This window comes from Ananas comosus, linkage group 9, assembly GCF_001540865.1.
Source record: "Ananas comosus cultivar F153 linkage group 9, ASM154086v1, whole genome shotgun sequence".
Taxonomy (NCBI): domain Eukaryota; kingdom Viridiplantae; phylum Streptophyta; class Magnoliopsida; order Poales; family Bromeliaceae; genus Ananas; species Ananas comosus.
Window position 1 is genome coordinate 10,668,327 of NC_033629.1, and position 27,695 is coordinate 10,696,021.

General features: G+C 37.7%; 3 protein-coding genes and 1 long non-coding RNA gene across 5 annotated transcripts; 1 reads left to right on the forward strand and 3 right to left on the reverse strand.

Moving 5' to 3' along the window:
* On the reverse strand, positions 427–10,333 carry LOC109715209 (serine/threonine-protein kinase/endoribonuclease IRE1-like). Its single transcript, XM_020240110.1, has 8 exons — positions 10,172–10,333; positions 9,368–9,822; positions 8,260–8,467; positions 6,411–7,906; positions 3,229–3,401; positions 2,559–2,805; positions 1,136–1,430; positions 427–778 (listed from the first exon to the last, which is right to left on the reverse strand). The coding sequence occupies exons 2-8, from the start codon at positions 9,730–9,732 to the stop codon at positions 632–634; spliced, it is 2,931 nt and encodes a 976-aa protein (XP_020095699.1). The 5' UTR covers positions 9,733–9,822; positions 10,172–10,333; the 3' UTR covers positions 427–631.
* On the forward strand, positions 3,408–4,520 carry LOC109715210. The gene is made up of 3 exons (XR_002217547.1): positions 3,408–4,005; positions 4,078–4,209; positions 4,297–4,520. It is a non-coding gene; the product is annotated as an uncharacterized LOC109715210 (long non-coding RNA).
* On the reverse strand, positions 11,977–17,047 carry LOC109715544. Of its 2 annotated transcripts, XR_002217643.1 has the most exons (7): positions 16,798–17,047; positions 15,543–15,603; positions 15,291–15,426; positions 14,557–14,884; positions 13,898–14,026; positions 12,640–13,288; positions 11,977–12,252 (listed from the first exon to the last, which is right to left on the reverse strand). XR_002217643.1 is itself a non-coding variant. In XM_020240616.1 (6 exons), the coding sequence occupies exons 1-6, from the start codon at positions 16,898–16,900 to the stop codon at positions 12,810–12,812; spliced, it is 1,236 nt and encodes a 411-aa protein (XP_020096205.1). In that variant the 5' UTR covers positions 16,901–17,047; the 3' UTR covers positions 11,977–12,809. The 2 variants fall into 2 exon arrangements, 1 of the variants encoding a protein (XP_020096205.1); XM_020240616.1 differs by having other exon boundaries at positions 11,977–13,288.
* On the reverse strand, positions 19,787–27,010 carry LOC109715082 (monosaccharide-sensing protein 2-like). The gene is made up of 7 exons (XM_020239882.1): positions 26,336–27,010; positions 26,086–26,210; positions 24,956–25,522; positions 23,182–23,772; positions 22,707–23,089; positions 21,649–21,836; positions 19,787–20,613 (listed from the first exon to the last, which is right to left on the reverse strand). The coding sequence occupies exons 2-7, from the start codon at positions 26,162–26,164 to the stop codon at positions 20,172–20,174; spliced, it is 2,250 nt and encodes a 749-aa protein (XP_020095471.1). The 5' UTR covers positions 26,165–26,210; positions 26,336–27,010; the 3' UTR covers positions 19,787–20,171.

A 27,695-nucleotide genomic window follows, 5' to 3' on the forward strand; every position in this document is an offset into this window, starting at 1 on the left:
TTTATTTTATTTAAGAATAAATTTATTTGAAAATATGAATTAACTAAGATTCGAACTTGGGTCTCGGATATCAATTACTAAATCTTTTTGCCACTTGCGCTAGGAACAGTCGATAGCAGTGCTGATGGTGGTCGATTCGTATATTCTCCATTACTGAAAACTACGGGAAAGCTAAAAAAAAAACACCATTTGCTTTTAGAAGTATTCTAACCTAACTCAACATATATAGTTGAGAGATCTACTTCAGAACGGCCTGATTGAGGGATCCCCGTATATTTCTTCCGAAAATTGCACTCCATCATGATCCACAGTTTTCACCATTAGTGCCACTAGCAAGAGAGGAAAAAAAAAAAAAAGGATAGAAAAAAGTGTTACTCTTAGAAAGAAGAAGGATAAAGTATCAGTAACATCTAATTGAGCGCAATGTAGAACAGCAATAAGATGAAACATTATTATTGCCTAACATGAAACATACATTGTTCTGTGCTATGCAAATCCACTTCTACAATTTACAGTGTTACATACATACATACATATATAACATTACTACGACATACATTCAACATTTTACATCAACTAATCATCAGTTAGATTAGAACAAGTGAATAAGATGTAGGGCCTATGAGAAATTTTAGCCTAATTTGCTCTCGAAGTATTTGCTGAATGAGTCCTCCTCCCTGCAATACGTGCACATTACTTTGTAGACCTCAATCAGCAGCCTGGGGAATCGGCTAGAGAAGTACTGATCGAATCCTTCCGGAAACGACCCAATTTTTTCCTGATAATAATCGCAGAAAAAAATAATAATAACAATTAAAGTAAAAGGGCTTCAACAAGATGCAAACATATACAACTCAAGAAAATTAATGACGGGAGCAAATTTAGTTTATACTTAAATGCAGGTCATATTCCAAAGTCCGAACCCTAGGTAGAAATAAATTACATAAAAGCTCAGTCATTGTCGTGAGAGTCAACGAAACTGTACAGGGGCCAACAATGCATAGAAAATTCCCTATTAAGTTTAGGTTAAAAGAGTAGGGGGCCTGAGTGAACTCTTCAGAAAACAATTTGGGGCTAACACTGCAATTTAAATTAAGAACTTATAATAGAGTACTTCCATCGTAACAACACACACCTGAAGTTCTGTAGGAAGCTCCCTATAATGGCTTGACTTGTTCCTTATCAACCGTAGAAGATCACGCAAGGACTCGAAGTTATATTTTCTATATCGGCCCATGTCGGCAATGAGTGCAGCATCCAACTTTTCGCCCCATTTCCCGCCAAATGCAGAGGGTGCAACGTTTTCTAAAGCATTCAAAAGATCAGTCTCATTTGCTTTGTCGATCCGATCGCTTGTTTCACGAAGAAAAGAAAGCCGCATCTCTGAACTCCAAAAAAGAGGGTGGCAAAGGACTTCTGCTGCCCTTGGCCTGAAAACAGTCCAGGCATTTACTGTAAGGCGGCAGTCAGCTGATAAAAATTGAAAACAATACATAGGTGCCAACATATACAATCCCGAAAAACTGTCTATTCACCTGTAGGGTATTTTGCACATTTACCCTGCAAGCGCATATGCGTATGCAGAAGTGGGTACTAGTGCATGTGTGCCTAGTAAGGAGCATCCATGTAAAAACAGTTTTTCCATAAATACCCTGGAAAGTGCATGAACCAGAGTAACAAATATGGTCGTAGGGGCACACACATGAACACCACCCTTGTGCTCATAAATGCCCTTCAAAAATTCAATTTACTGTACATATATTTACAAAATACCCCTCTTCCAATATATATATATATATATATATATAGGCTGGGGCTACTATACTCTTATGAGTATAGGCCCCCTTGTACTCATAAATTTTTAACCGTTGATTAATGGGATGTGCGGTTAGGATGATGGTGGTCCACTTAAAATGATAGTGGTCCCCTAGGGTTGAGTGGATAGTTGGTTGAATAGTATGATCTAACGGATGGAAAGGATCAGGAAATAAATCTAAGTGCCGAAAACTTATGAGTATAAAGGAGCCAATACTCATAAAAGTATAGTAGCCAGACTCTATATATATATATATATATATATAATTATGCTACTATACTATTAATAGTACCAAGCGTTTGGTGTTATTAGGTTTTCAGCCCTTGGATGAAGGGACGTGCGGTCAGGATGATAGTGGTCTCCGATTAGGATAATAGTGGTCTCCTAAGGTTGAGTGGTGGTTGGTTGAATAATATGATCTAACGGGTGGAAATGGTCAAAGGGGTAGGTCCAACGGCAGAAACCTCGATAGTACCAAGTGCTTGGTACTATCGATAGTATAGTAGTTGGACTCTATATACATATGTATCTAAATTCTGATTCAAGTCCACCTCTCCTGAGTTGGCTGAATTCCCCAAACTTAAGGATATTTTCTAAGAACCAAAACTTCCAAGTTAATATGAGATTCCACAGGGGTATATGCATCAATAATTGATCCAACAGGAATATATGTAACTAAACAGTAAATAATAATAGTAAATAAACCAGGATGCTGAAACCATGTAAGTGTTAGGGTTCTTGCCTCCTCTCAGGGTCTGGGTCCAACAACTGGGAAAGGAGATGCACAGCTTCCGGTATATAATCCACCACAAAGAGATCAAGGCGGTTGTTGAGAATGTTCATGTCACGCTCAAAATAATCTCCAAACGGGTGTCTACCTTTGGTGATACAGTAGAAAAGGATGCACCCCAAACTGAATAAGTCCACTGCACGAGTCTGGCGTCCATGACGAAGCTGTTCAGGTGCTTGCCACCCAGAGCTTCCATACCCTACAAAGTAATTACAAGCACAGAAATTAGGTTGTTGTTATATTAAAGGGCGCATGTGTCACTTGACAATAAGTGCTCATTAGACCTGGCTTTGGGAACAGCTTCTTTATGTCAAAAACCAAAAGCTGCTAGAAAATAGACTCTTAGCTAACTGCTATTCATCATAATTTTAAGTTAATTTGTTAGCTGAATTAGAAATTCGGTTGGTGGTGAGGCTCTGTTAACAAAATATCGCCAAATCAGTAAATGAAATAACTTACATTAAATAAGAATAGATCAGGGGTTGTCAACTAAGAAAACAATAAGGTTTTCCAATGACAAAACTGCTATTGATTCATTTAACAATTCTACTCAAACAACACTTATAGAAAAGCTCAAGCAAAGGAAATAGGCTCCAAGGCTAAGATTTTCAGACATGCATACCAGTGGCGTGGCGACTTAATGAAGACATGTCTGCTTGAAGACGTTTACTGATACCCATATCAGAAAGCTTCGCCTTAATAATCCCATCACTGCAAATTAATACATTTTGCGGCTTTAGATCCCGATGAATGATCCCTAGCTCATGTAAATGTGCAAGACCGGAAATGACATCCCTGCATAAGAAAACAAAAGCACAGGGTATTAAAACATAAGAAATGTTTACACATGTAAGATTGAAAATTCATCTAATTTGTAGTACCCTTAGCTTTTGAGTTGGTGAAAAAAAAAAAAAAAAAAAATCTTTTGAGTTGGTGGATAAGTATCTCACCAACTCCCTCATGATACTTATCAACTCAACCCATTGAAACTAATTAGCCTTCTCTCTCTATCCCTCCTTAATTTAGCTCGTGGGCAAGGTGGAGAGCTCGAGCTCAGGTGGAGTTGCCGTGGAGCTCGGATCGACGCCGACGTCGCGCCACGGTACCGTTCGAGCAGGTCTTCGTCATCGTAGCGCTGCGAGGAAGCTAGGCGAGGGTGCGTTTTCGTCGTTCTCACCGCCGCGTCGATGCGATTAGCCCTTGAGGTGAGTGTTCCGTTGCATTGCTTCAAGTATTGTCATTTCGAGCGTGGTGCCGATTTGCAGAATTTCCAGCATCGACCCGCCGTGTTTTACCTAGTTCTCTATGTAGGAGTGTCGAAACGCGACGAAATTTGACGTGCTAGATTCGCGACTTCGAGACGAAGATTTTGAGTCCAAGATCGCAATTTTTGGAGCAGGTTTGCCCTGTCGAATCCTAGTTTTACTAGGCTGCTGTTTGCCGAGCAGATTTCAGAGATGCTGTTTCGCAGGTTCCAGCGTCGACGTTTCGTATTCTGGCCCGTTCTCTGCGTAGGAGCGTCGGAATTCAGCGAAACCTGGACCATTGGATTCGTGACTTTGAGACGAAGCTTCAGAACCCTTGTTTGCTAAATTTGGATAAGGTTAGCTTGGTCGGATTTCACGCTTTCTTCGCTGCTGTTTGGGCAGATTTCGTGTTTTTGAGTGTAATTGGGTTTACTTCTTCGCAGCAGGAGAACCGGGGACTTCGACGGACCAGCGAGGGATCATTTTGGATCCGGGCCACTTTCTTCGCTGCCAGGAGTTGCTTGAGAGGTGGGTTACATCGGTTTTTACTCCTAAGTTCATATTCGTCGGCATGTATAATTTTCGACCTTTGGATATTCTATTCTAGCTCGAATTCATGGATTATATTGTAGATTGCAAATCTGAATTTGGAGCATGTGGTAATAAATTAAGTAGGTTATACATATTGGACTTGAAAATTGAATTAGGAGAAAACCTGCGATTTGGACCTGTCACTTGTTTAAACTGCCTGATTTAGCTCTAGGAGCCGTTATTAAATTGTACTGTCGCAGTATCTTCGAGACGAGTACTCCAGGTAGTTAGATTACATTTACGCTCGTGCTGGTGGGCCGAGTGGATTTTTACCGGATTGTTCAGGTTGTTCCGGACTGGTGGGTGCCGTCAGAGTTGACGGTGGACCCATATCGCCTTTTTGGCGTCAGATTGTGCCGAGGGCACATTACCTGTTGGTGGTTAGACCAGTTTGAGTCGGTTACTTGACTTTGGCTTTTCAGAACCTGTTTGAGCTCGACAGAGATACGCTGCATACTCGGTTGGGTAGCGCCCACGAGTGCCACTCCGGAGTCAGGCTTTGTGCTTTTGCGTTGGTGTCGCTCATGCCAGTTGGACTTACTCTCCACGGACCAGTTAGTGTGGATAGAGCCCGATAGTCGCAACGGGGCAGGGACGGGTGTATTCACAGTACCGGGGACAGGTATGCTTACAGTCCCGATTTGGATTGGGTCAGATTTGACATTTCCTACAGTTGGTTAGTGTAGAGTATGATAGTGTAGTGGATAATAGCGGTAGAGTGTACTTCCTGCTTTTCCTTCTATTCTTGCTCCCTTCTGTAGACTTAGTGGGTGACCGATGTCGTTTTGGGCGGTACCCACTGAGGACTACTTGTTTTTACAGTAGTTCTCACGCCCAGTTGTTACTTATGTTTTGCAGAGCCACAGGTGCCGGCTGCTGCATCTTCTGCCGATCAGGATCGAGGCAAGGGCGTTGCGAGCTAGAGCCCTACCCGACAGTCAGAGCTAGAGGCTTTCCCCTACTGCAGGTAATTTTGTTTTGGAGTTTATGTACATAGTTGTTTAACTCGCCAGTGCGAGTAGCTTTGTATTTTGGATTCTAGCTATGTATATGAAACTCAGATATTTAGCTTATTTTTTTGAGCAGCTCTATGCTACTGTTTGTAGCATTGTATTTCTACAGGTACTTTGACGCTTCGTATACAGAGAAAATTTCTTTGTATACGGCGGATTTGTCGGCGTGCCCGGGGAACAAGTCATCCGGGGCGTGACATAATTATGTTCATACACCTGTGCCATTTGAATTTTTATTTATAGTTTTCAAACTTAATACTTACATATACACTCTCATACTCTACAATGTGCCTTGTGTAACTTGTTCTAATACCAAACCAATTTTTCCCCATGAATTTGATGAGTATCTTGTAAGAAACTAACTTTTGAAGGATATAGATAAACTTTCAGATTTTACAGAGGTATATACTTAAATAGATAGGTTTGCATAAGTATGTATGTAAAAGCCTTAAAAAGCTCAAAATCGGAATAAAAAACAAAATCAAGGCATTACAATACAAGAAAGAAAACATAAGCATGTAAGAAAATGAATATGTTATATAAAGAGGCTTCCACAATATTAACCACTCAATCCTATCTTAAAATCTCTCTACTCATAAATTCATAGTAGCTGATCTTTCATAGTTTTCTATAGCCATGTCATTCTTGGGACTCAACTGAGGCTATTCCAGTTAATAGCAAATATGTTGGATGTCCTACCAATAATTTCTTGTACTACCATTCATCTACCTCAACATTGCAATCCAAAAAAGAAAAAGAAGAAAAAAGAAAAGAAAAGGAAAAGAAAAAACATACTAGGTTTGATTCCTGAATATTCAATTTAACTTAAGCTAGAACTCCCTCTACAAATAAGACTATTGTGTTATGTTTTAAAAGTATCGAAAGAAAAGTAGGAAAATTCACCAAAATAAAAGGCACAAAAGAATAGGAGAACAATAAAGTTAGTTATTAACCTTATTAGTTTTAGAAGTTGCGCTGAAGGAAGCCCATCTCGTCTCCACAACTCCATTTCCCTTTCAATACCTTTCAAATAGTTCAACTGTACACTACTCTCAATTTCAGAGTTTGAGGCTGGACTTTCAGTAGAAGACTTAGAGCAATGCTGAATTAAATCAGCTAGGCTACAGCTACAGCGTTCGAGCGAGATATAAATAAAATCTAAGTCCTGCTCTACTCCATACAATCGAACAATATTTGGGTGCTGATCAGAAGCAATAAGATTCTCAATTTCTTTTCGAGCAACATCATTATGTGCACATAAAAGACGTTTTACAGCAACAGGTCGACCATCGTAAAATCCTTCAAAAACAACTGTTCCATTACTTCCCCTACCTATTTCAGTATTGGAAACAAAAAGTTTGCCAACCCAACGCCCATTTCCAGCATCAATAGATCGCATATGACTCATAAAAGGATACTTTTCATTGGATTGAATCTCTTGTCCCCTCTCAGATTCGCTGTTCTCCTTATCAGAGGATGAAACCACAATAGCTCCATTCTTTCGAGTTTTTCTCTTCTTAGGAGCTCCACTTTGTCGAAAAACAGTCGATTGCTTACTCTGTTTGACTTGCTCACGAATCTTCAGATAATGTAGTACGCTAAAAATAAATACAGATGGGATCACGAACCATGCCAAAAGTCCATAAATAGTTGCAGAAGGCATCTCAGTGTAGTTCTTTCCAGGCGTATAATAATTAAGGACCAAATTACTATGTGTATTTTTAAATGAGCTCTCTGACATAACTAAACTATTTTGATTGTCATATTGCATATTTGCAGTATCCAAATCATCATTACTTTGTCCATGAAAATCATCATCATATTCCAATAAAGGACGAACACTAGCTTTAGCTGACTCTTGTAAGGTACTCAAAGATGTATGCGCATTATCAGGCAATTTTAGAATTTCATCAGAATCAAAATATGGTTCCAAAGAAAGAGAATTCGCAACAATAGTATCTTGGTTCTTCTCCTTCACAAATTCGATGCTGTTGTGGAAATGAGAAGCTGGAGGAAGTTGGAGCTTATCAATCTTGCTTTCGATGTACACAGGAATTTGTCCCTGACCATAAATTGGTTTAAGCTTATTGTTCATTCCAGGTGGCGCCTCATACTTAGTATGATAATAAGCGGAGAAAAAGGGTTTTGTCCAATTCCACAAATGCCTACCAAGATCTGAAGAGCTGAGAGAATAATCCGTTCTTATTATAGTTATGTAATTAGTATTTTCAGACCTTTTTCCAGCATCCAACTTAGATGAGAGTGAAATACCTTCATCTAAAGGCACTTTAAATCCACTCAAATTTGCAGGCAGACTATGCTTGTAGATTATCTCTCCACTATCAGCATTGACAGTATAGAGAGTTGAAGTTTTGGATCCGATGGTGATGACTGAACCTTTAATTTCTGGTGTTCTAGCGATAAATTCATCGATTGTCAAGTCGTGCTTCTGGGAGAATGAGAGAAACACATGAATAAGTCAAAAGGGAAGAAATATTTTCAAATATACCCCTGCAAAATCTGATTTTGCCCTTCAAAACTACATTCTCTTGTACTACAAAGAGTGCTCCTCTTTAAGTTTAAAGCCAAAAAAAAAAGTGTCATAAAAAGCCAACTTCCCTCCATGAATTCAATGGACTCCTCAACACTACACTTTTGAAGGGAAAAAAAATGAAAATTTAGATTATATATGGATATATATGCATATAGATTATTTAAAGGGATATATATATATATATATATATATATATATATATATATATATATATATATATGCCAAAGACCTGGAATTTGCAAGCATACCCTTAAACCAACGCCCTTAATGAACTCATAGAGATCTGATCCTTGCCCAGGATACACCAAATATTCGGAATCACCAGTGGGATAAAGAGCTTGATCAGAAGATGAAAGTGGATGACCAGTTTCAAGTTCCCAAAGAGTTGATCCTGAGCTACTGTCCATAAATTTCATAGTGCCATCCTCATGAACAAGAAGCAATGTACCAGGTTTTCTGCTTAAACAGCGTAAGAATAACTGTAAATTTTGAGATAGAAAGCAAAACAAAAAATGAAAGGAACACAAATGTTTCTGCACTTTGAACAAAACTTGGTGTAAACAACGTTGTTTAATTGAATGAAAGAGGTTCTAAATAATGACAACCATGCATTCCAGGCCATTGTCCAACATGCATAAAATCTAAGAACCAATGTGTTTTGTGGCTGGCTTTAAAGATCGGAGTCTTAGGGTCTTAGGTCCGATTAAAGTAATATTGCACTACTTCATAAAAAAGTTAGGGTACATGACGTATCATAGTGTGTCGGGCAATGTCAAACCGTAGCAACACTACTAAAGTTCAAAATACTCAAGGTCCAAACATTAATGATGATAGACTAGTTCAACAACAGTACATACTATCAGTATACTACAATTAATCCTCAAAAATAAGCATCCCTTGTAAAGAAGCAAAACTTTGCTGCCACAAGAACTTTGAAATTGACATAGTGAAGTCCATTTATCAGAATGGTTGTTTCTACAGTTAGGATAAAAGCATTAAAAATAAGCAAGCTTAGAGCCTTAGTCGTACTAGTAAATATGGTGGATACACTGAACTTGATGACAAGAAACAAGAAGAGCTAAATATAGAACTTAAGTGAAATTTACTGACATTAATGCATATTCGATCAAAACGTCAAAAAAAGCAAGTATCAAAACTTCTGTCGTAACAATAAATGGGTATTCCTATTGCACTAAACAAGAGGTTTTTACGATGCGAACTAGATCGAGGGAAACAATCAAAGTCGATCAACTAAAATGATTTTTCACAGAAAGAATAGGAATCACTTCACTATCTCATTTGGATGCTACTTGTTCATCAAATTCAAGTGTATACCTAAAAACACAAGGCACTTACTCAACAACTGGATCCAAAATCGACCGCGCCGCTTGCTTCAGACCAGCAGAATTAAGAATCGGCACCAGAGAACGGCTCAAATCTCTGTTCGGAGCTAAATCGCTTGCGAATCGGCTCCCGCGCCCGTCTCTTTCTAATTTCCCCGAATTTTCTCGGCCGTGCGACGCCGAGGTCGGAAGCAGAAGAAGCTCGCGATCCGGAATCGAAGAAGCCGCAGCTCCCCATCCCTCACCTCCGCCCTCGTCCGAGACCACGACGGGGCTCAGCACGGGGGAGAAGAAGCTCGCGAGGAGGAGGGAAGGAAGAAGAAGAGGAAGAAGAAGCAGGGGAAGGGCATAGCACGACGATCCAGCTCGAGATCTCATCGAAGTTGGAGGAGAGGGGGAGGGGCGGGATGCATGGATCGAAGGGGGGGTTAAATTAGGGTTCGGGGGGTGGAGGAGGAGGAGGAGGAGGAAGGAGCGGGGCGCGGGATTCGATGCCCTAGACGTTCGTTCCCATTCGAGCAATCGCCGAGCTTATCGGGAACGACCGAACCCTACGCCGTACCCCCTCGGCGCCCGATCCCCGTCCTTTTTTATACGGCGGAATCCCCCGCCGCACTTGCCCCTACTATTCCAACGATTTTCAGAATTGCCACTGTGAACAGCAAGAACAAGTCCCACGTGGACGTTTCCTATTGGGTGGAGAGGCTGTTTGTGTTCGACCGTAGTGGACGGGAGCAAGCTCGGTTAACTTAATTGCGGTGCTTAGATTTTCTTTTTTNGCCCAAAGGAGGAGGAGGAGGAGGAGGAGGAGGAGGAGAAACCCTAGGGCGAAGGAAAGAGGTGGTGGATTGAGGGGGGCGAAGAAGGGGAAGGGGAAGGGGAAGGGGAAGGGGAAGGAGGAGGAGATGCTTCGCTTGTGTGATTCGACCCTCTTCTCCTTCCTCTGCTGCGTAACGGTAGAAAAGGATGAGGAGGAAGGGGAAAGCCATCGGTCACGTTGCTTTGAGATTCGTGCAGGTTGTGTGATGGACGGTGGATGCGCAGAACTCTTCTTTTTTTTTTTTTTTTTGGTTCAAATGGGGGAGGAATACGAGTACGCGTAAAAGGGCGATCGTTTTTGTCGCACGAGGTGAATTGGGTACGAAACTACTTGCTATTTTTTTTTCCTTTTTTTTTTTTTTTTTTCCAGAGAGATAGGTAGCACCCTACCGTTTCGTTTATTTTATTTAAAAATAAATTTAATCAAATATAAATTAATTATAATTCGAATTTTAAATCTCGGGTACAACCACCAAATTATTTGCCATTTGCTTTAGAAATAGTCGGTAAACTATTGCATATTATTAAAAATGGAAAACTTCAAAACCCCCCTGTGGTTTCGTGCATTCTCACTTGCTACCTCTGTGTTTAAAACGTATCAATTTGCCCCCCTGTGGTTTCGTTTTTATCTTTTTGTTATCAATTTTATTATTATTTTTTTAAAAATCAGTGACAAAGTTAAAATTAAAGGATACTAAAGTGACTATTCGATAAATATAGATGGTTATCTGAAGTTTTTTGTATATAATTTAATGAAATATTAACGAAAAAGCTTCCGAAAAGATAAAAATGAAACCACATGGGGGTAAATTGATACGTTTTAAACCACAGGGTAGCAAAGTGAGAATGCACGAAACCACAGGGGAGTTTTTGAAGTTTTCCCAAAAAAAATTTATATTTAAAATTTAATTTATTAAGTATGCGTTATGACATTCGAAAATTTAATATGTAATTTTCAAAACTGATTATTTTATATACGTGCTCTTTAAATATTGATGATCACATCAACCTATTAAAAATTTAATTTTAATTTTTTGGTATATTAAGTTTAAAATATTAATTAATTATCATAAGTTTGGTGCGCGTCACGGATGGAATAATCTTTGCTATATCCATCTATATTTTTAACAATATTTTAGTTACATGATGACAGTGAAGTATTTTAATTGGGTGGTGATTACAATTTAAGAAAAATAGAATTTAATTATAGTAGTTTGAAAAAGGCTAAAATGCACTTTACTTTTCTTTAATATATATATATATATCATATGTACTTAAGTTTTTGGATGAAACTTTTTGGATAAAAAATTATCTACGCAACCTCCTAAAAACCTACCTAGTTAACGCTTACTTTCTCTAACACCATAATAAGAGGGACTTAAATCATTTCATTAATTTCTTTTAATGCTATAATCTGATAAAATAATTTTAATATTTTTAAAAGAGTTTAAGCGCAAATATATTTATATAGAAGGCAAAGTACAGCGTGATAAATTGAGAAGGTTATCAGCATTTTAGCCTCTGAAAAAACTAATTAAAAANAAAAAAAAAAAAAAAAACAAATCAGCATGCCTAGAAAGCTAAGCTATAAAATTTGCATGTGCCATAGCATTTTCCTTCATATTCAGTGACACAGCACCAAAGTGAGACCAATTTTTCTTTTTAAGTAAAAATAAAAAGAATGAATATAAATTTCCAAAATATCATAAACAAATCCAAAACATATATAGCACAAAATTTCCCAATCCATACTTAACTAATATGAAACTGCGAATTGCACATCAGAAGATGAGTGATGAGATATCCTTCAAACATAATCTTTTATTCTTCGATGAAAAACGAAAAACAAGAATGGCATTATTTTCAAACATTAAACAGTCAGAATATACAGGACACATAACTAAATCACTAGTTTTGGTGCTGCAAATTAAGTAGAGCATATCCAACGGCGAAGACTCGGTTTTAAAGTGTTCACTCAACTTACATAAAACCAAAATTTGGCACTCGAATTTACATGCGTATAACACCTGGTAGCATGTAAGTACAGAAATAGGAGGGCTTCTCAAAAGTTGATCAAAACTGAAACAGCACGAAAGTCAACATTCCAAGATGTAACACAGGTCGTCAATAGATAGATAAAAAAAAAAAAAAGCATCACCTGAATTTTAAAATGGGTACCAGATTTTTAAAAGTTTGATTTCACTACCGGAACTTTTGGTTCATTTAGTTTCAGAAAATTGAATCACTTTCCGCTAGAAATAGATGGTTTCAGCCAGAATAGTTGCTGAAAATAGCATGTTAAGTAGAGGAATAGCCGGCCAAAAGAACTAACATAGGCTTTAAGTTTGACAAACAGGTACTTCAAATTGAAAATAGGTTAAGATCCGGTAGTAAAATCAGAATTTTCAAAGTTTATGTACCCATTAGGAAATGCTTTTAGTTCAGGTAAGATCTGTACGCATTTACCGTTTGTAAACCACTAGATAGATTTTCTGCTTCAATCAACATCCTTTCTTCCGTGGAGAAACATCGCAAACCAGAAGGTGAAATTATACTATCGCCTCTTTATGATCGCAATTGAGCTTAAAAAAGCCAGAACCGCCACTTGTGGAAAAGGCTGAATTCAGCAGGCCGTTCTAAACGCCATCTTCATCACTGCCTTCATCAAACATGGCCGCCATTTTCATTGCAATCTTTGCGGCCATTTCCTTTCTTTGGAAATCTGGCATAAGCCTCAAATTGGCGCGCATGTTACCGATCTCTGACATTAGCCTTTCCAGATCATCCAACCCATAATGTTCATCCTCATCCACTTCGTTAGTATTGTTATCATTAGCTTCAACCCCACCACTCATCTCTGCTTCAGCTTTTGGCTTCTGCTCTGAAGACGGATTGGCTTCTTGCTTCTGATCATTATCCTCGGTCAGCTTAGCTCTATCTTCTGCTTCTTGTTGTAAGACAGTTTCCGGAGCAAGGTCATTTGGAAGAGAACTAGAAGTCGGGATTTCATGTTCTGAGCTTTTACTGGTTCCAGCTGCTCCTTGCCATGGTTCATCGGATCCGTCAGATAAAACCTCATATTCAATTTCATAATCGGATTCGTCATCCGTAGTTTCTGTTAAAAGAAGAATTTTATAATAAAAAGAAAGAACAGGAAAGATCAGTACAGAAAACATAAATCCCGATTCAATATGCAAGGTTAGTCTAACCAGAAGAATAAGATAGCAATCCAAATTTAAAGGAAAGGATCCAAAGGCAACAACTGAAAGGCTGGTAACCAGACCAAAACTATGTAAAAGGTTAAGGACCCTGATGCAATAACCATTAGAGAAAGATATAGAAGAACTGTTACAAAAAGCATGGCCTTGGCTACTGTGGAAAAGGGACCAAAAGATAACAACATTTAAAAAAAATTAATTTTCAGGTAATATTGTGTTTAAGAAGTGTTGAATACAAATTTAGACCATGAAGGTTGACCCAGATTTCACTTCCGTGTTAATAGTTTTACATGTAACAATATAGACTTTGAAGTTCACCCTTTATTCTACCACAGCACCTTTTTCACATGGCTAGACTCACACGAGGATTTGGTTATTACACAGAACAAACTTTACGAACTAAATAGTTACAGTTGAAACTATGAGGATGAAATTGATACAGATGTCAAACTTGAGGGATTACAATCATAACAAACCTAGAAAGCATCATCAGGGATTTTTGTTACCTTCTTTCTCCACTAAAGATGGGGTGGCGATCCTATTTCCAGACTTGAGGATCATTCCAGGCCACATATGTGCAGAAAGAGCTCCAAAGAGTCGATCTACACCTTGAATATCACCATCAACTGACAGACCTGTTGTTGTTTTCGGTGAGAGAAATCATATTACCCACAGTTAAATTGGAATTTTCATTACATTCTAATAAAGAGAACAATCTAAAAGATTATATTAGAAGCACCTTCTCATGGCAAGACCAGAAATTTCAGCTTAAATCACCATATTTATGTGGAAACGGTACAAAAATAAGCTCCTCTTCTAATTTACCACAGCAAATCAGCTATTTACGTATATTATCTATACCACTTAAAAGTTCTGAATAGCATATATGCCCTTTAAAATTGTATTTTTTACACATATACCCTGCAAAATTAGTTATTCACATATACACCCCTATGTAATCCATATAACATAAATGGTCCTTCAAAATTTCAGTATCTCAGAAGCATGCTCTTGCCACCAGTAGGGAAATCAACAAATCATGGGAGGTAAAGTAAGTTTTCAAGTTTCAAAGTCTTACTAATGTAAAATACTGCGTTCCAAAGGACATCAGAAAATTTGGTAATACACGCAAACGAAAAGGAAAAAATGGAAGATAAGAACTTACATTTATCAAAGTCGGCATTTGCAGCACAAGCTTCAATATATTCTATGTTATTTTCAACACACCATTCTAAAGATGACTTCCTAATTTCTATAGATGGCTCTTCGTCCCTTAATAAACTAAAACCCTCTGTTTCATCTATCCCATAATCAAAGTATTCAGTGTGGGGATCGCTTGATGACTCTCTGTGTTTCTGTTTGCGTCTTCTATACTCCGTATGAGCATGATGGCCAGGCACAAGATCTGCTTTATTCCCTATGCATAATAATATCTCGAATTTCTTAATATCGGTGTTGGCAACCCAACTTTTTAGAGTAAGAAAGGAGGATTCCTGCAATTAATTTAAATGAAATTAAAACCATGGAAGATAACATGTATTATACATATCCACCTTCCATAAGGGTATAATATAAAGGCCGACCCTCCATTTTTCAGATTTTGCAACTTTTGCCCACTGTTTTTATTTTTTTTATTACTATATCTTTTTTTGGAAAAGAATGCCCTGGCGGGAAATCTTAGTACCCAGATTTATCATAAAGTGGCCGGTTGTATTTCAACCCATAAGGAAAAGTATTATCCAAAATTGTAAAAAAAATGAAAGAAAAAGCGCTACAGTTGGGAAACCAAGATAAAGGTAGATATCATTTGCAAAAAGCCCATGAATCTACAGTCTTCTATAGAAGCAATCAACGAACAAAAAATATTAACTTGAAATAAATGCAGGGTATAATTCTAACCTCACTCATGTCAAAAACCATCACTAGAGCAGCCAACTGCCTAGGGTTCGGCAGCGATCTGAAAGAAAAGCCTTCATCAAGGTGAGCTGTCCATATAGAAAGATCAGCTGAGTAATACTTGGTGTCAATCGTCCACCTGTTAACCAACCATACAAAATCAAGTTAGAACTAAACATACTCATCCACTAAATATAATCGAAACACTCTTAGCACATGCATAAGGTAGAAACTACTTTGTGAACAAACACATACCCTTGACAAAGAACCCCAGAGGATAAGTCATGTGTGTCGGGAATATCAATTGAAAGCAAGCCTGCAGTCAAAATAGTAATGAAAAACATTAAAGCAGTAAATCCCTGTTCAGGAAGAAAAATATGGACAAGAGAACATACAAATCAAAGTATCCTCAACAGACCAAAGTTACAGAGCCATCATATTGATAAATAACTATTTGAACTTTGATAATATAAGGAATACTGTATCATCCTTGAACTATTAAGTGCAAAATTGCCATAACAAACATTGCGAAAAACTTGAAACAAAGAGTACAGCAAAGCATAAACTTATCCGCCATTCATCCTTTTAATCATCTCTTATCATGGCAAACCATGAGATGACAGCATTAAGAACTAAGCTTATTTCTCAGTTATTTAGGGTTTCTCAGATGGATCTTATTGCATCATTTACAAAACAATATCCAATATATAGCAAACTCAAAGGTCATATGTAGGGGTTCAGACTTTCAATCAAACAAGTACTGTTGGAACACTAACTACAATTCCAAAAGCCCAAGCTATTAGAAAGGGGGCAATTCACTTAAAAGCATTCAGACACGGCGCCTGCAGATCTCGATTGTGACTTGGCGCCAACAATTACCAGCTACATAGTGTTTGGCTCGCTTCTACTATAAAACAATTAATTTACTTAAAGCATACAGACACAGCGGCCACAGATCTCAATTGTAACTTGGCGCCAACAATTAGCAGTTACAGAATGTTTGGCTATCTGAAAAAGTTTGACGCTTTTACTATAGTGGGAGGCAAAATTGTAATTTTGAGGCCCAAAATCCAAAGCATCAATTTAAAAGCTTCTGATTCTACCACACTACAGAGGGAAACTGTTGGAGGATCTAATATACCCTATTTGCTAATTCAGACACAGCTTCATCAATCAGCACCACACCCAACAGCAGGGCCAACCAGGCCCTAATAATTTTAAGATCTATGTGTTCACACGTATGCAATATGCGTACTTATTTTTAATCCACAACAGATTTATGAGCTCCAATTCCTTGTTTTCTATCCAAAACAAAGTGATACTAAAATTAAGAGCAAAGGCAAAAAAGCTTAATAAAGGACCCATTTTTTCTTAAACAATTCTCTAGACTACAAAGCTGAGAAATGGATCGGAATCACTAGTTAACTCAATAAGATGATACTATAAACATAAACAGAGAGAGAGAGAGAGAGAGAGAGAGAGAGAGAGGAGGGTGGGATTTGGAACCGACGAGAGAGGAGGCTTCGTTTGCCGACGTTGGGGGAGCCGACGAGGAGGATCCCGGGCCGCGCCTCCAGAGATCCCGGCGAGCCGCCGCCGCCCTCCGCCGCCATCTCCGTCCCCGATCGATCCGCAAACCCTAACCCGAACCCTAACCCTAGTGGAGGCCCCGCGAGCTCCCGCTCTCTCTCTCTCTCTCTCTCTCTCTAGCTCGCTCGCTCGTCGCTGTTCGTTTTGTTTCAACTTTCACGAAAGAGAAATAGAGAGGAGCGGAGCGGAAACGCAAGGATCGATTATTATTTCCATGGACCGTGGTCATAAACCGGTTTCTCTAAACAAAGTTAAAAATAGAAAAAAAAAAATTATAGAGGAAAAGAAAAGTAATAATCCAAACAAAACAAATGAATACTAAAATAAAATATAAAATATTATATCACAGAAAAATAAAAAAATTATGCAAATCTAGATTTTTTTTTCCATTTAGCACCCTCTCAAAAAAAAAAAATTTACAACTAGCCCCAGTAAATTTATATTAGCATAAATGACTCTTTTTCTGCCACACGAGCGCCAGATTGGGCATATTAAGTTAAACACGGTGATTCAGTCATCATATTTAAATATGATAAACGAATTAACATATTCACATCTTTTATATTTTTCGACTTAGGAGCACGGGAAATTACGAAACACGTTAAAAACACAAAAGAAAATAAAATAATTCAATTATCATATTTTTAAATATGATGGCTGAATCACTATGCTCAACTTAAAAATGCCTACATGGACATTTTCTGTCCTGTATGATGATTCCGTGACCGAGAGAAGATTGTTTATGCAAATATAAATTTATGGGAGTCATTTATAAAATTTTTTTAAGGGTACTAAACATAAAAAAAGAACACCTACAAATCCCAGAAAGATCAATGCTATTGCTATACTTACTCTTGGGATTAGATAGGATTAAAATCTCAAAGATAAGAACTGTGTCATTGATATATTTTCACAAAATTATGGAATTGTGATCTTCATTTTCTTCTATTCTTATTTTTTTGAGAGAAAGGTAGCATGCTATCCGCTTCATTTATTTCATTTCGAAATAAACTTAGCTAAAAATGTGAATCAATTAGGATTCGAACCTGGATATTGAGTACCAACCACCAAGCCCTTTTGTCACTTGCGCTAAGGACGGTCGGTTACGGTCGGTATTTTTTTTTCTTCTATTCTTATCAATGTACGAAAATGGGTATAACATTAGTCATTACAGACCAACCGTTCCTAAAGCAAGTGGCAAAAGGCTTGGTGGTTGATACCCGAGGTCGTAAGTTTGAATCCTAATTGATTCACATTTTCAGTTAAGTTTATTTCTAAATGAAATAAACGAAGCGAGTAGCATGCTATCTATCTCTAAAAAAAAAAAAAAAAAAACATTAGTCATTACAGGTTACATTCGACTCACATTGATTTGGAAGTGCATGTAATATTTGCCCTATAAACTCAAATCCAAAGCCTTACAATATAAAGATTAAATAAGATCTACTATGTCTAAAAAAAAATCATTTTATGCTACTTGCTTGGTGTACTCTGTACTTCTGTTTTAACTCTAACACAGCAATAGCCAAAGAAATTAAAAATAATGAAAAAAAAATTGAAGCTCTGAAGCATTTAATATGGTAAGAAATTGAAATAAACTAATTTGCACTTTAAGTAGAAATTTCAAATTGAAGCTTTTACTTTACTTTACAAAAAAATTAAAAAATATTACTAAAAGTATTATCAGTTGTTCTTCTAATAGCTCCCTAAAAATTCAGTCGTTAAATAGACTCCAAACTTTACGACGGCTTATATTAAACTTACACTCAAAGGTACACTCTAAAAAGAACATAATAATAGGGCAATGAGATATGAACAAGCTGTATTCAATGCTTTAAAAACCAGGTTGATCAAATATGTTACTAGATCAAGGACTATAATTCAATCCGCGGATCAACCATTGGTTGAACCAGTGATGTCAGCATGACATTATAAATATTTACTTTTTTATATTTTATTACATAGAAAATATATATTATTATTTTAGTATCATATTAAATTAATTATAAAATATTAATTTTTATACCAAGTTAAATAGATATAAACTTTCAAATATCACTTTTATAAGAGTAACATGTTAATAAAAAAAGAAACAGCTAAGTTGATTTTAAACCGTTGGATATTAATATGACTTGATAAAAACAAACAATGTCGGTTTAATTAAAACCGAACCGGTTCACCGACTCGAATAGTACAAAACGATTTTTTCGACTTATTTGGTTAAAAGGATTAAAACAAATAACTTCATAAATTGTGTCATGGTCGGACCGGTCGAGCCAGCCGATTCAATTGGGTTCTTAACTCATTAGTTGTATTATCCTCAATTGAAATTTCACTTTCTTTTTCTACTTTTTTTTTATTTTCTAGCTGTTCCACCAGTCCAATTCAGTTTTTAAATCATTGGTTGTATTACCCTCAGCTGAAATATCTTTTTCTTTTTTCTCTAACTGCTATTGTTTTATCTTTTGCTTTCTATGGCAACCTCTTGCTCTCTACTGGAAGAGGAAAAAAAATATATAACTACAAAAAATGTAGCACCATTGTTTTATTTTTGGTTATCTTTTTTGCTTCTTTAGAGGGAATTGCATGGTAAATGTGGGTTAGATTGTACATTTGGTAACAAATAACACAAAGCAAAATTGCAATATTAATGAAAAAAATATGTACACTAAACACTGACACCACATAATTTCCTGAAGAGTGACAAGCATGTGATCACATCTCAGGCTTGAACAAAGCAAAAGATCAAATTTAAAGCTTTTACTTCTGCTGCAATGATAAACTGTTCGAGAGATTTCAATATAAAGCTGTTCGAACTTCTCCAAACAGCTCTGCTCAATATCACTTCTAATTATATTACTGCTGTAGAAAAGATTCAGCACAAAATTCATTACACGTACTCCGGAGAGTAAGAAAGTAATCAGAATCTTATTTTGCAAACTATTCCTTTATTAGAACAGAGACAACACAAAATAATCGGACCGGTTTCTAACAGATCAAAATTGCTTCAATGTTTACAAAACAAATGTCACAATTAAACAAACATAAGGAAACTAAACACAAAAAGCAGAACATTTTGGAATGTCCTGCTATAATGAATACTTCTTTGCAAAATATAAATACCAAAATAACAAATTCATCCACCCCATCGCGGCAAAATCCCGAGCCTTCTTCCGGTTTTAAGTATCCTTCACTTCTTTTCTCTTTCACCCTAACTTTGAACTTTGTAAAGAAGCCCCAAAAGAATTGATAAATGCGGTGCAATTAGTAATCCAAAAAGTTTTCAGACTCAATTCACTCTTTAGCAGCCTGGACCTGCTTTGCGCCGACCGCGAAGAACTCCGTAATGACCTCAAGAGGCATGCCTTTGGTTTCGGGGACCTTAAGGAAGACGAATATGAAAGCAGCCACGCAAACGATGGAATATATTCCGAAAACGCCCGCGAGGCCGATGGAGTTGAGCATCACCGGAAGCGTGTAGGTGACAATGATATCGCCGAACCAGAAGGTCAGCGCGCAAATCGCGATGCAGATACCACGGACCCGCGTCGGGAAGATCTCCGCACAGAGAATGTTGGGGATCGGGCCGAAGCCCATAACAAAGCAGCAGAAGTAGACGATCACGCTGACGGTGGAAAGTACTGCATGAAGAACCGTGCCCATGGCCACGACGTTGGAGATGACCAAGATGATCAAGGAGGCTACGAGGACAGGAATAGTAGTCAACAGTAAAAACCTGCACAGGGGAATTAGTTAGAAGATTAATTGTGGTGGTAAATGGTTTTATATTTACGTAAAAGCCGGTCGGTAACCAATCATCCGACCAATCACGTCTGTTTTGCCCGGCCAATTTTTTCCTGGTTAGTTCTGAAGCGCAGGATCTTCAAGACAGGTTCAACTCATAAAAACGGGCCTGACCTGAACTTCTCTCAGGTCTAGTAAAAGCACGTGAACTACCTAACATATAGCACCTTTCGAGATCGTACCTAAAACTTTAGAAGTTTCATTTCAATACCAAATCTTTCATTATCCTTGCTTCAGCATCTCTTATTTCAACATATCTCATCAGAATAGAGCGATATTTTGCAACTTCAACATATCGCTTATTTGACAGGATTATATTCAATAATTTTGACAGAAACCAATACATTTTGTCGAACTTTGCAGGAAGGTACTAAAATCATGTTCTAGAAATGCACTGTAATTTTTCCTCAAGCAATTTTCCCACTCAACTCGAAGCCCGATCCCCATCAACCCAGATTCGGCTGGTTCAGGTCCGTCCGACCACAACCCAATTGACGTCATGCTACATATAATTTTGGGTCGAGTAGGGTGGATTGAATATATTCCAGTTTAGGTAGGGTTCATGAGGTTGGGCAAAAAGGTTATTTTGGGATAAAGGGTTGACTATTTCCTAGTAAATTGTATCTTCTATGGGTTAAAGGGTTGAAGTTTTTAATGACCAAACGATTGGTATGAAATAATATCAAAATGAGTCATTTCATATCAGATTTAGGGCTTGGATCTGCACTCACTCTCACTCAAATCTGGCAGGTTCGGGTTCGAGCTTTAACGACTCAGTTCGCACAACTAATATAGTTTAAGGTCAATGTAACAAACCCCCACCCCCACCGAACCCAACCTACTGCTAACACTGTAAGCTTAATTTCCAAGACATAAATTAAGGCGGTGAAAATGCTACACCCTAGTGTTAATAGACAAATGACCAGAATGAGTCAGATAAAACTTCAAGGCAGAAAAGAAGAATAACCTTCTTCCTGAAAGATCCATGAGCCTCATGGCGACACCAATAGCGGGGAGCATTAACAGAGTGGTAAGAGCACTGATGAGAATAGATGCTGAATCCGGCCTAATGCCAATATTTGCAAGGAGTACATCCACACCGGCTTGCTCGAGTATTTGAGGGGTATAGTAGAGAACTCCATTTATGCCAGCAAACTGTTGAAGCAAAGCAAACGTGAGAGCCGAAATGGTGCAAAGAGAGGAAGGCGGTATAAGAGATTTTTACATAAACATGCCCGCAAAATTTTCTAGTTAGTTACACCCTTGCAAAATTTGAAACTTCATATATTGCATTTCGAGAACTTAAAAAAAAATTTTTATGAAAGGTAGTGAAAGTAGAATATTCTTCATAAAATATTCCATGTCTAGAGATAAGGAAACAAATCAAAGTTTCTTCTAGCAGTAGCCTTTACTTTCGGAGTGAAACAACGATAAAATATTTAAAGTGAGAAGTTAATAACGCTAATTAGTCAGTTTGAAAGCATTTCTTGCATATGAATAAGTATGAGAAATGACGAGGGGTCACAACTTTTGGTGTAATTTAATGAAAATTTTAATTTATCAACTAAAGTTCATGCAAGGTTAAGCATCCCCACCTCCATATAACAAAGCTATCAACCGTACAAATTTATTCGTTATAATTGAAAATAGAGTAAGGATATCCGATGGAAGTTAAATTTGCAGGAGAACTAGATTATTAGCAAGGGCTAACAACCATTTGCATGAAGAGAATTTGGAATTCGATCAAAGATTTGGAGAAGTAAGTTAATACAAGCTATGAGCTAATAAGCATGATTTTAATTTAGGTAGATTATGTTGTTTTATTAGATAAAAAAAGGGAAGTGAAAATTTGAGACATCTAATACAAACACCATGTATGGGAGGAAATGATGAGGAAAAAAATATCTAATATAACTCAATTAGAGTTTCACCTAATGAAAATTTAGTAAATAAATAGAATGCCTAAATAAATCAACAACAACTGTTATCTCTTTATCCAAAACAAATCCTTTTTTTTTGTTTTACCTGCTGAAGGATTTGGATCCCAACACCAACAAGCAATGCATGCTTAACTCCAGGCTCTAAGAGATCCCTCCACACCGGGCCGCGAGCAGCCGCCTCTGACGGATGGACCATAGCCGGACCAACTGGTCGCTGGCCCTGGTCCAACAGTTCCTTAGAGTAAAGAGCGGACTGGCTCACCAATGCTGCTGCATGTATAAACTCACTCCCTTCTTCAGGAGCATCGACTCCAGGAATTGAAAGAAGAGAGCCTCTTCTCGACCCTTGCACACCCTCTTGGTGCAAATATATTCTTTTAAAACCGCCTTCTTTCTTTCCATCCAGCGTTTCTTTCTCTGACCATTTATAAGCCAACTGCCATCCTCCGCCAATGCCCATACTATTCACTACATGCATACCCAGAAAACAGTAATCAAATACGCATTTCTTACGCCTTTCATTGAAGAAAATGACAAGAATATGAAATTCACTTTCTTACCTGCTGAAGAAGAACCTTGCAAGAGGCTACTATTCCTTCTCATACTTAAAACACTTCCATTAGCACTCTTTGGTACTACAACATCCTTCCCCCCTTCCATGCATGTTGTTTGGCGGGAAAGCAACGGAGATTGAAGGTTATTATCATCATAATCGCCTTCACCATTATCAGACGCATAATTTTCTTCCCCTTCTCTTTGAATGCTCTCTTCATCCCAATGCTCAGTTTTGGGTTGATTCTCTGCTACGCTGAACATACTGCCAAAATTGGGAAATAATGTGCTTCCTGTTTCGGGGAGTTTCTCGTGGACGCTTCCGAAAAGGGTAACTACGGGGTCCATGAGAGGAACGTTTTGGTTCACCATACTGCCGTGGCGAGAGGCAAGGGCTAGTGCACTTCCTAGGGCACTTGAACCCTTAACGGGCCGGGCGACCCAAGAAAGGCCCTCTTCAGGACCGTATAGTGTGATCTGTTCCTTGTCAGAGGGAGCAGCATGTTCGTCGGTCGGCTCATTAGCGGGTCCGATGATGTATTCCTCAATGGACGTGTCCCCTCCTACGCCCAATCCTTCAACAAGCAGAGCCATTTCTCCTGTACATTTGAAAGAAAGTTCAAGATCTCCATATTTCAAGTGTGGAAAAACCTTCTAAAACCTTTCATCTCAAAAAAAAAAACTCAAAAAAGACCCCAAAAACTCAAGAAGAAAAAAAACAACATTTTTAGATACTGTATTGGCATGACTGCTACATGCATGCACAGCCCCGTGTCACGCGCGGGGAGAGCCTCAGCACAATGCGGCATGGGCGCAAATCAATGATGGTATAATTGACAATATGTGCAAATACACATGAGACGTGATTCAAAAGGTTAGTTCTTTAGCTTGTCTTCTGTATGGTAAGAAAGAAATATAAGAGAAAACAATGCAGTGAAACATATATTTTGAGCTAGGCGGATAAAAAAGGAGGCAATCCGACTCGAATGGTGAAAATATGAAACTGTCGATATGTCCAATAGTTACATACTCCGGATATAGCTATGGGGGCGTTTGGTTTTGGTGTGAAACAAACCAAAAAATTATTTTCGGTAAGAAAAATGCTTTTCCGCTTGTTTGGTTCCACATAAAATAATTTTTCCGTAGAAGTATTTTTACGGATTTAGGGAAAATTTGAAGTTTTCACTTTTGTTGTTTTTCGGCAAAAAACGAAAACTCTCTGGAAAAGAATCACTTACCCTTATATTAATAGACTATCATATAATATTTTGTTTACAAATATATATTATATATTATATATTATATTATATTATATATGTGTTATTATATAGTATGTTATATATATAAATTATTATATATTATATTATATTATATAAATATAATTTTGAATATATTTAAATTATAAATATAGATGATGATGATAATAATAGTAATAATATATATAGATATAAATTTTAATTATAATATATATATATATATATGAGATAGTTATTTATATAAATAAATAATACATAATATATAATAGAAGAAAATTATATAAAATTATTTTTCATTCAAACTTTTGCTTTCAACCAAACAAGCATGGAAAGAAAACCTTTTCTTTCCTACAAACCAAAAGTTAAAAAGCGTAAGAAAATTGTTTCTACGGAAAACTCTTTTCCGCCGAGAATTATGTTTCATAGTTTTACGTTGAACAAAACAAACCCTAATACAAATATCATCCACAGAGAACATTCATACTAACTAAATGAAATTAACATAACATGGTTTGACACAACAAACCTGCGACATCTTCCCTTCCTCGTAGTCTCTGCAAAACCTGTTTTGCTTCGACCATTCTCCCTTTACTCACGAGCCACCTCGGAGATTCCGGTAAATAGAAAATTGTTAAGGCGAAGTACAATAGCGAAGGAATTGAGAGAACTCCAAGCATCACCCTCCAATCCGGTTTCGGCATCAATGACATACCAAAAACCATACAATAAGACAAAAACATTCCTCCCGAACCACTGAACTGAGGCAAAGTATTCAGCAACCCTCTTATTTCTGGAGGGGCAGTCTCAGAAATATATACCGGAACAAGAGTGACCGCCAATCCGATACCAAATCCATCAATAAGCCTTGCTAGAAGTAGCATATAAACATTGGGAGCCCACAACATTATGAGACCGCCAAGAAAATAGAGAATTGATGAGAGAATTAGCATCGGGCGGCGACCAACCCAATCCGATACTGCTCCGGAGAACGTCGTGATTATTGTGGCCCCAATAAGTGACATGGCGACGATTAGCCCCTCGATAGTAGGCTCATTCTGTAACTTGAATTCCCTCTTTATATAGAGGACGGCTCCTGGAGAAAATGTTGAAAATTATCAGAGACAAATACGTGCTTAGCCGCTGTTCATTCGCCAAAGGCAGCCAAAAAAAAAACTACAAAAGCCCAAGAATTATTGCTGCGACCAAATTACGTTATTCAGGATATCGCGAACTGCAATTCGACCCCACCAATCATCGCAGTTATCTACTTATCTGATATCATTATATTTATATTCTCACTACAGTGAAAAATCTTGAAATGTAAAAGCACAAAATTGACTTTGTTTCTTTTTATTCCAGAAGTAAAGAACTGCCCCTAAAATTTGTCCCTACGCAAAATGCTATTAATTTTAAACTTTAACACAGTAATCTTTAATGTATGTATGTGTACAGGGAGAAACAAGTGCTACAACAACAGTTTAAAATTAGATAGAATATCTCCAAAGCCCCCATAATCAGTGAAAAAACCAAGTTGAGACTCACTGCATAATATGAACTTGTACACTATTTCGGCATCATATGCGCAAACAAAGAGAAAGGTGAAATATTTTGCATCAAAAAGAGCACCCAAAAGGAAATAGAAACTCAGAAATTTACCTGCAATGGTGGCATTATCCCATCCCTGCAACAAATTACCGATCGACGCAGCGATCGCAACTAGAACGGCTCCCGACATCTCTTTTTACAGAAAAGAATGAATCAGTTTCCCAGAACAAAGTAATCTGCAGGGCAATTTCAGATCTGATATCAGAAATTTACTTTTCACAAATTGTATGAATTCTCCACAAAAACAAAAATATTGAATCAAAAATAAAGTAATGAAAAGTTGAGGGGCAAAATTTCATACCTATAAAAAGAACACAAAAAAGAGCCAAAAATTAGCTGATGGATTCAAAAATGGCAAACATGATTAATCCTGAGGAACTCAAACTCAGATCAGGAACCCTAGAAGGCCCCCCCTCCAATATCTCTCCCTCTCTCTCTCTCTCCTCTCACCTCGCTACCACTCTCTCTCTCTCTATACTCCCTTTCTCTCTCTAGAATAGCTTCCACAGGGCTGAAACAAACGGGTAAAGCCTCAAGATCCCAACTTTTTGCAAGAAATCGCCCAACCCATCTCCCGAATTCGCAAAACAAGCATAAAGATTGGATTTTTACGCGCTAAAAGGGGACAACGGTCACGTTAGGGGCGCTTAAATCGCGCTGCGTTGCTCGGGAAATTTGTATAGTTTCCACCATGGGATGGGCCAAAATGGAAATAAATATAAAATTATTGCAGGCGCTCCCCTCGATCGTAGCTGTTCCCACTCTGTCACGAGCTCGATCTCCTCTCTCTCCTCTCTCCTCTCTCTCTCTCTCCTTTCTCTCCCTCTCTCTCTAAGAATGCGCTGGAACAAGGAGAACTCCCAGCGCCAAATCGCGCGAAAAAACCCCACAAAAATGCGTAATTTATTTGGTTAAATAAATGGCTACGTAGAAATAGAGAGAGAGAGAGAGAGAGAGAGAGAGAGAGAGAGAGAGAGTCGAAAGGCGAGGGGAGCGGAGAAGGAACGTGGGACGACGATCGCCTCTTCCCCGCAATATATATGGACGAGGTAAAAAAGGACAATTTTTTTATTTTTGGAAAGGATTTTTTTTTTTGGGTGAAAATGTATGGAGATCCCTCAACTATAGCCTATTTTCAGAATTATCTCTTTCCTTTATTTACAAGTAGGGGTGATAATCCAACTCGTTGTTTGCAAGTCAATTCGTGTTCGGCTCGAAATGAGCTCGAGATCGAATCCCCTATTTAGTAAACGAGCCGAACACGAGCTGGGATTAGCTCGTTCATGTTCGGCTCGATAACAACTCAAATACATATATTTTATATTTATATAATTTATTTAATTTATATATATAAATAAATAATTATATATATAATATATATTTTTATTATTTAATTTTTAGCAAAAAAAAAATNGCCAGCCGAGCAAATTATTTGCTCGGCTTGTGCTCGACCGAGCAATTTTATAGACTCGACTTTTTAAGTCGAACACAAACCGAACAATTATTTGCTCAGTTTGTGCTTGACTGAGTGCTCGACTGGTGCTTGTTAATCAATTTATCTAACGTAACCTATATATACAAGCCGACCCCAGCTTGTTCGGCTCGTTGACACCCCTATTTATAAGCACACAAACGTGGCGGATCCATCCATTTTTTTAGCG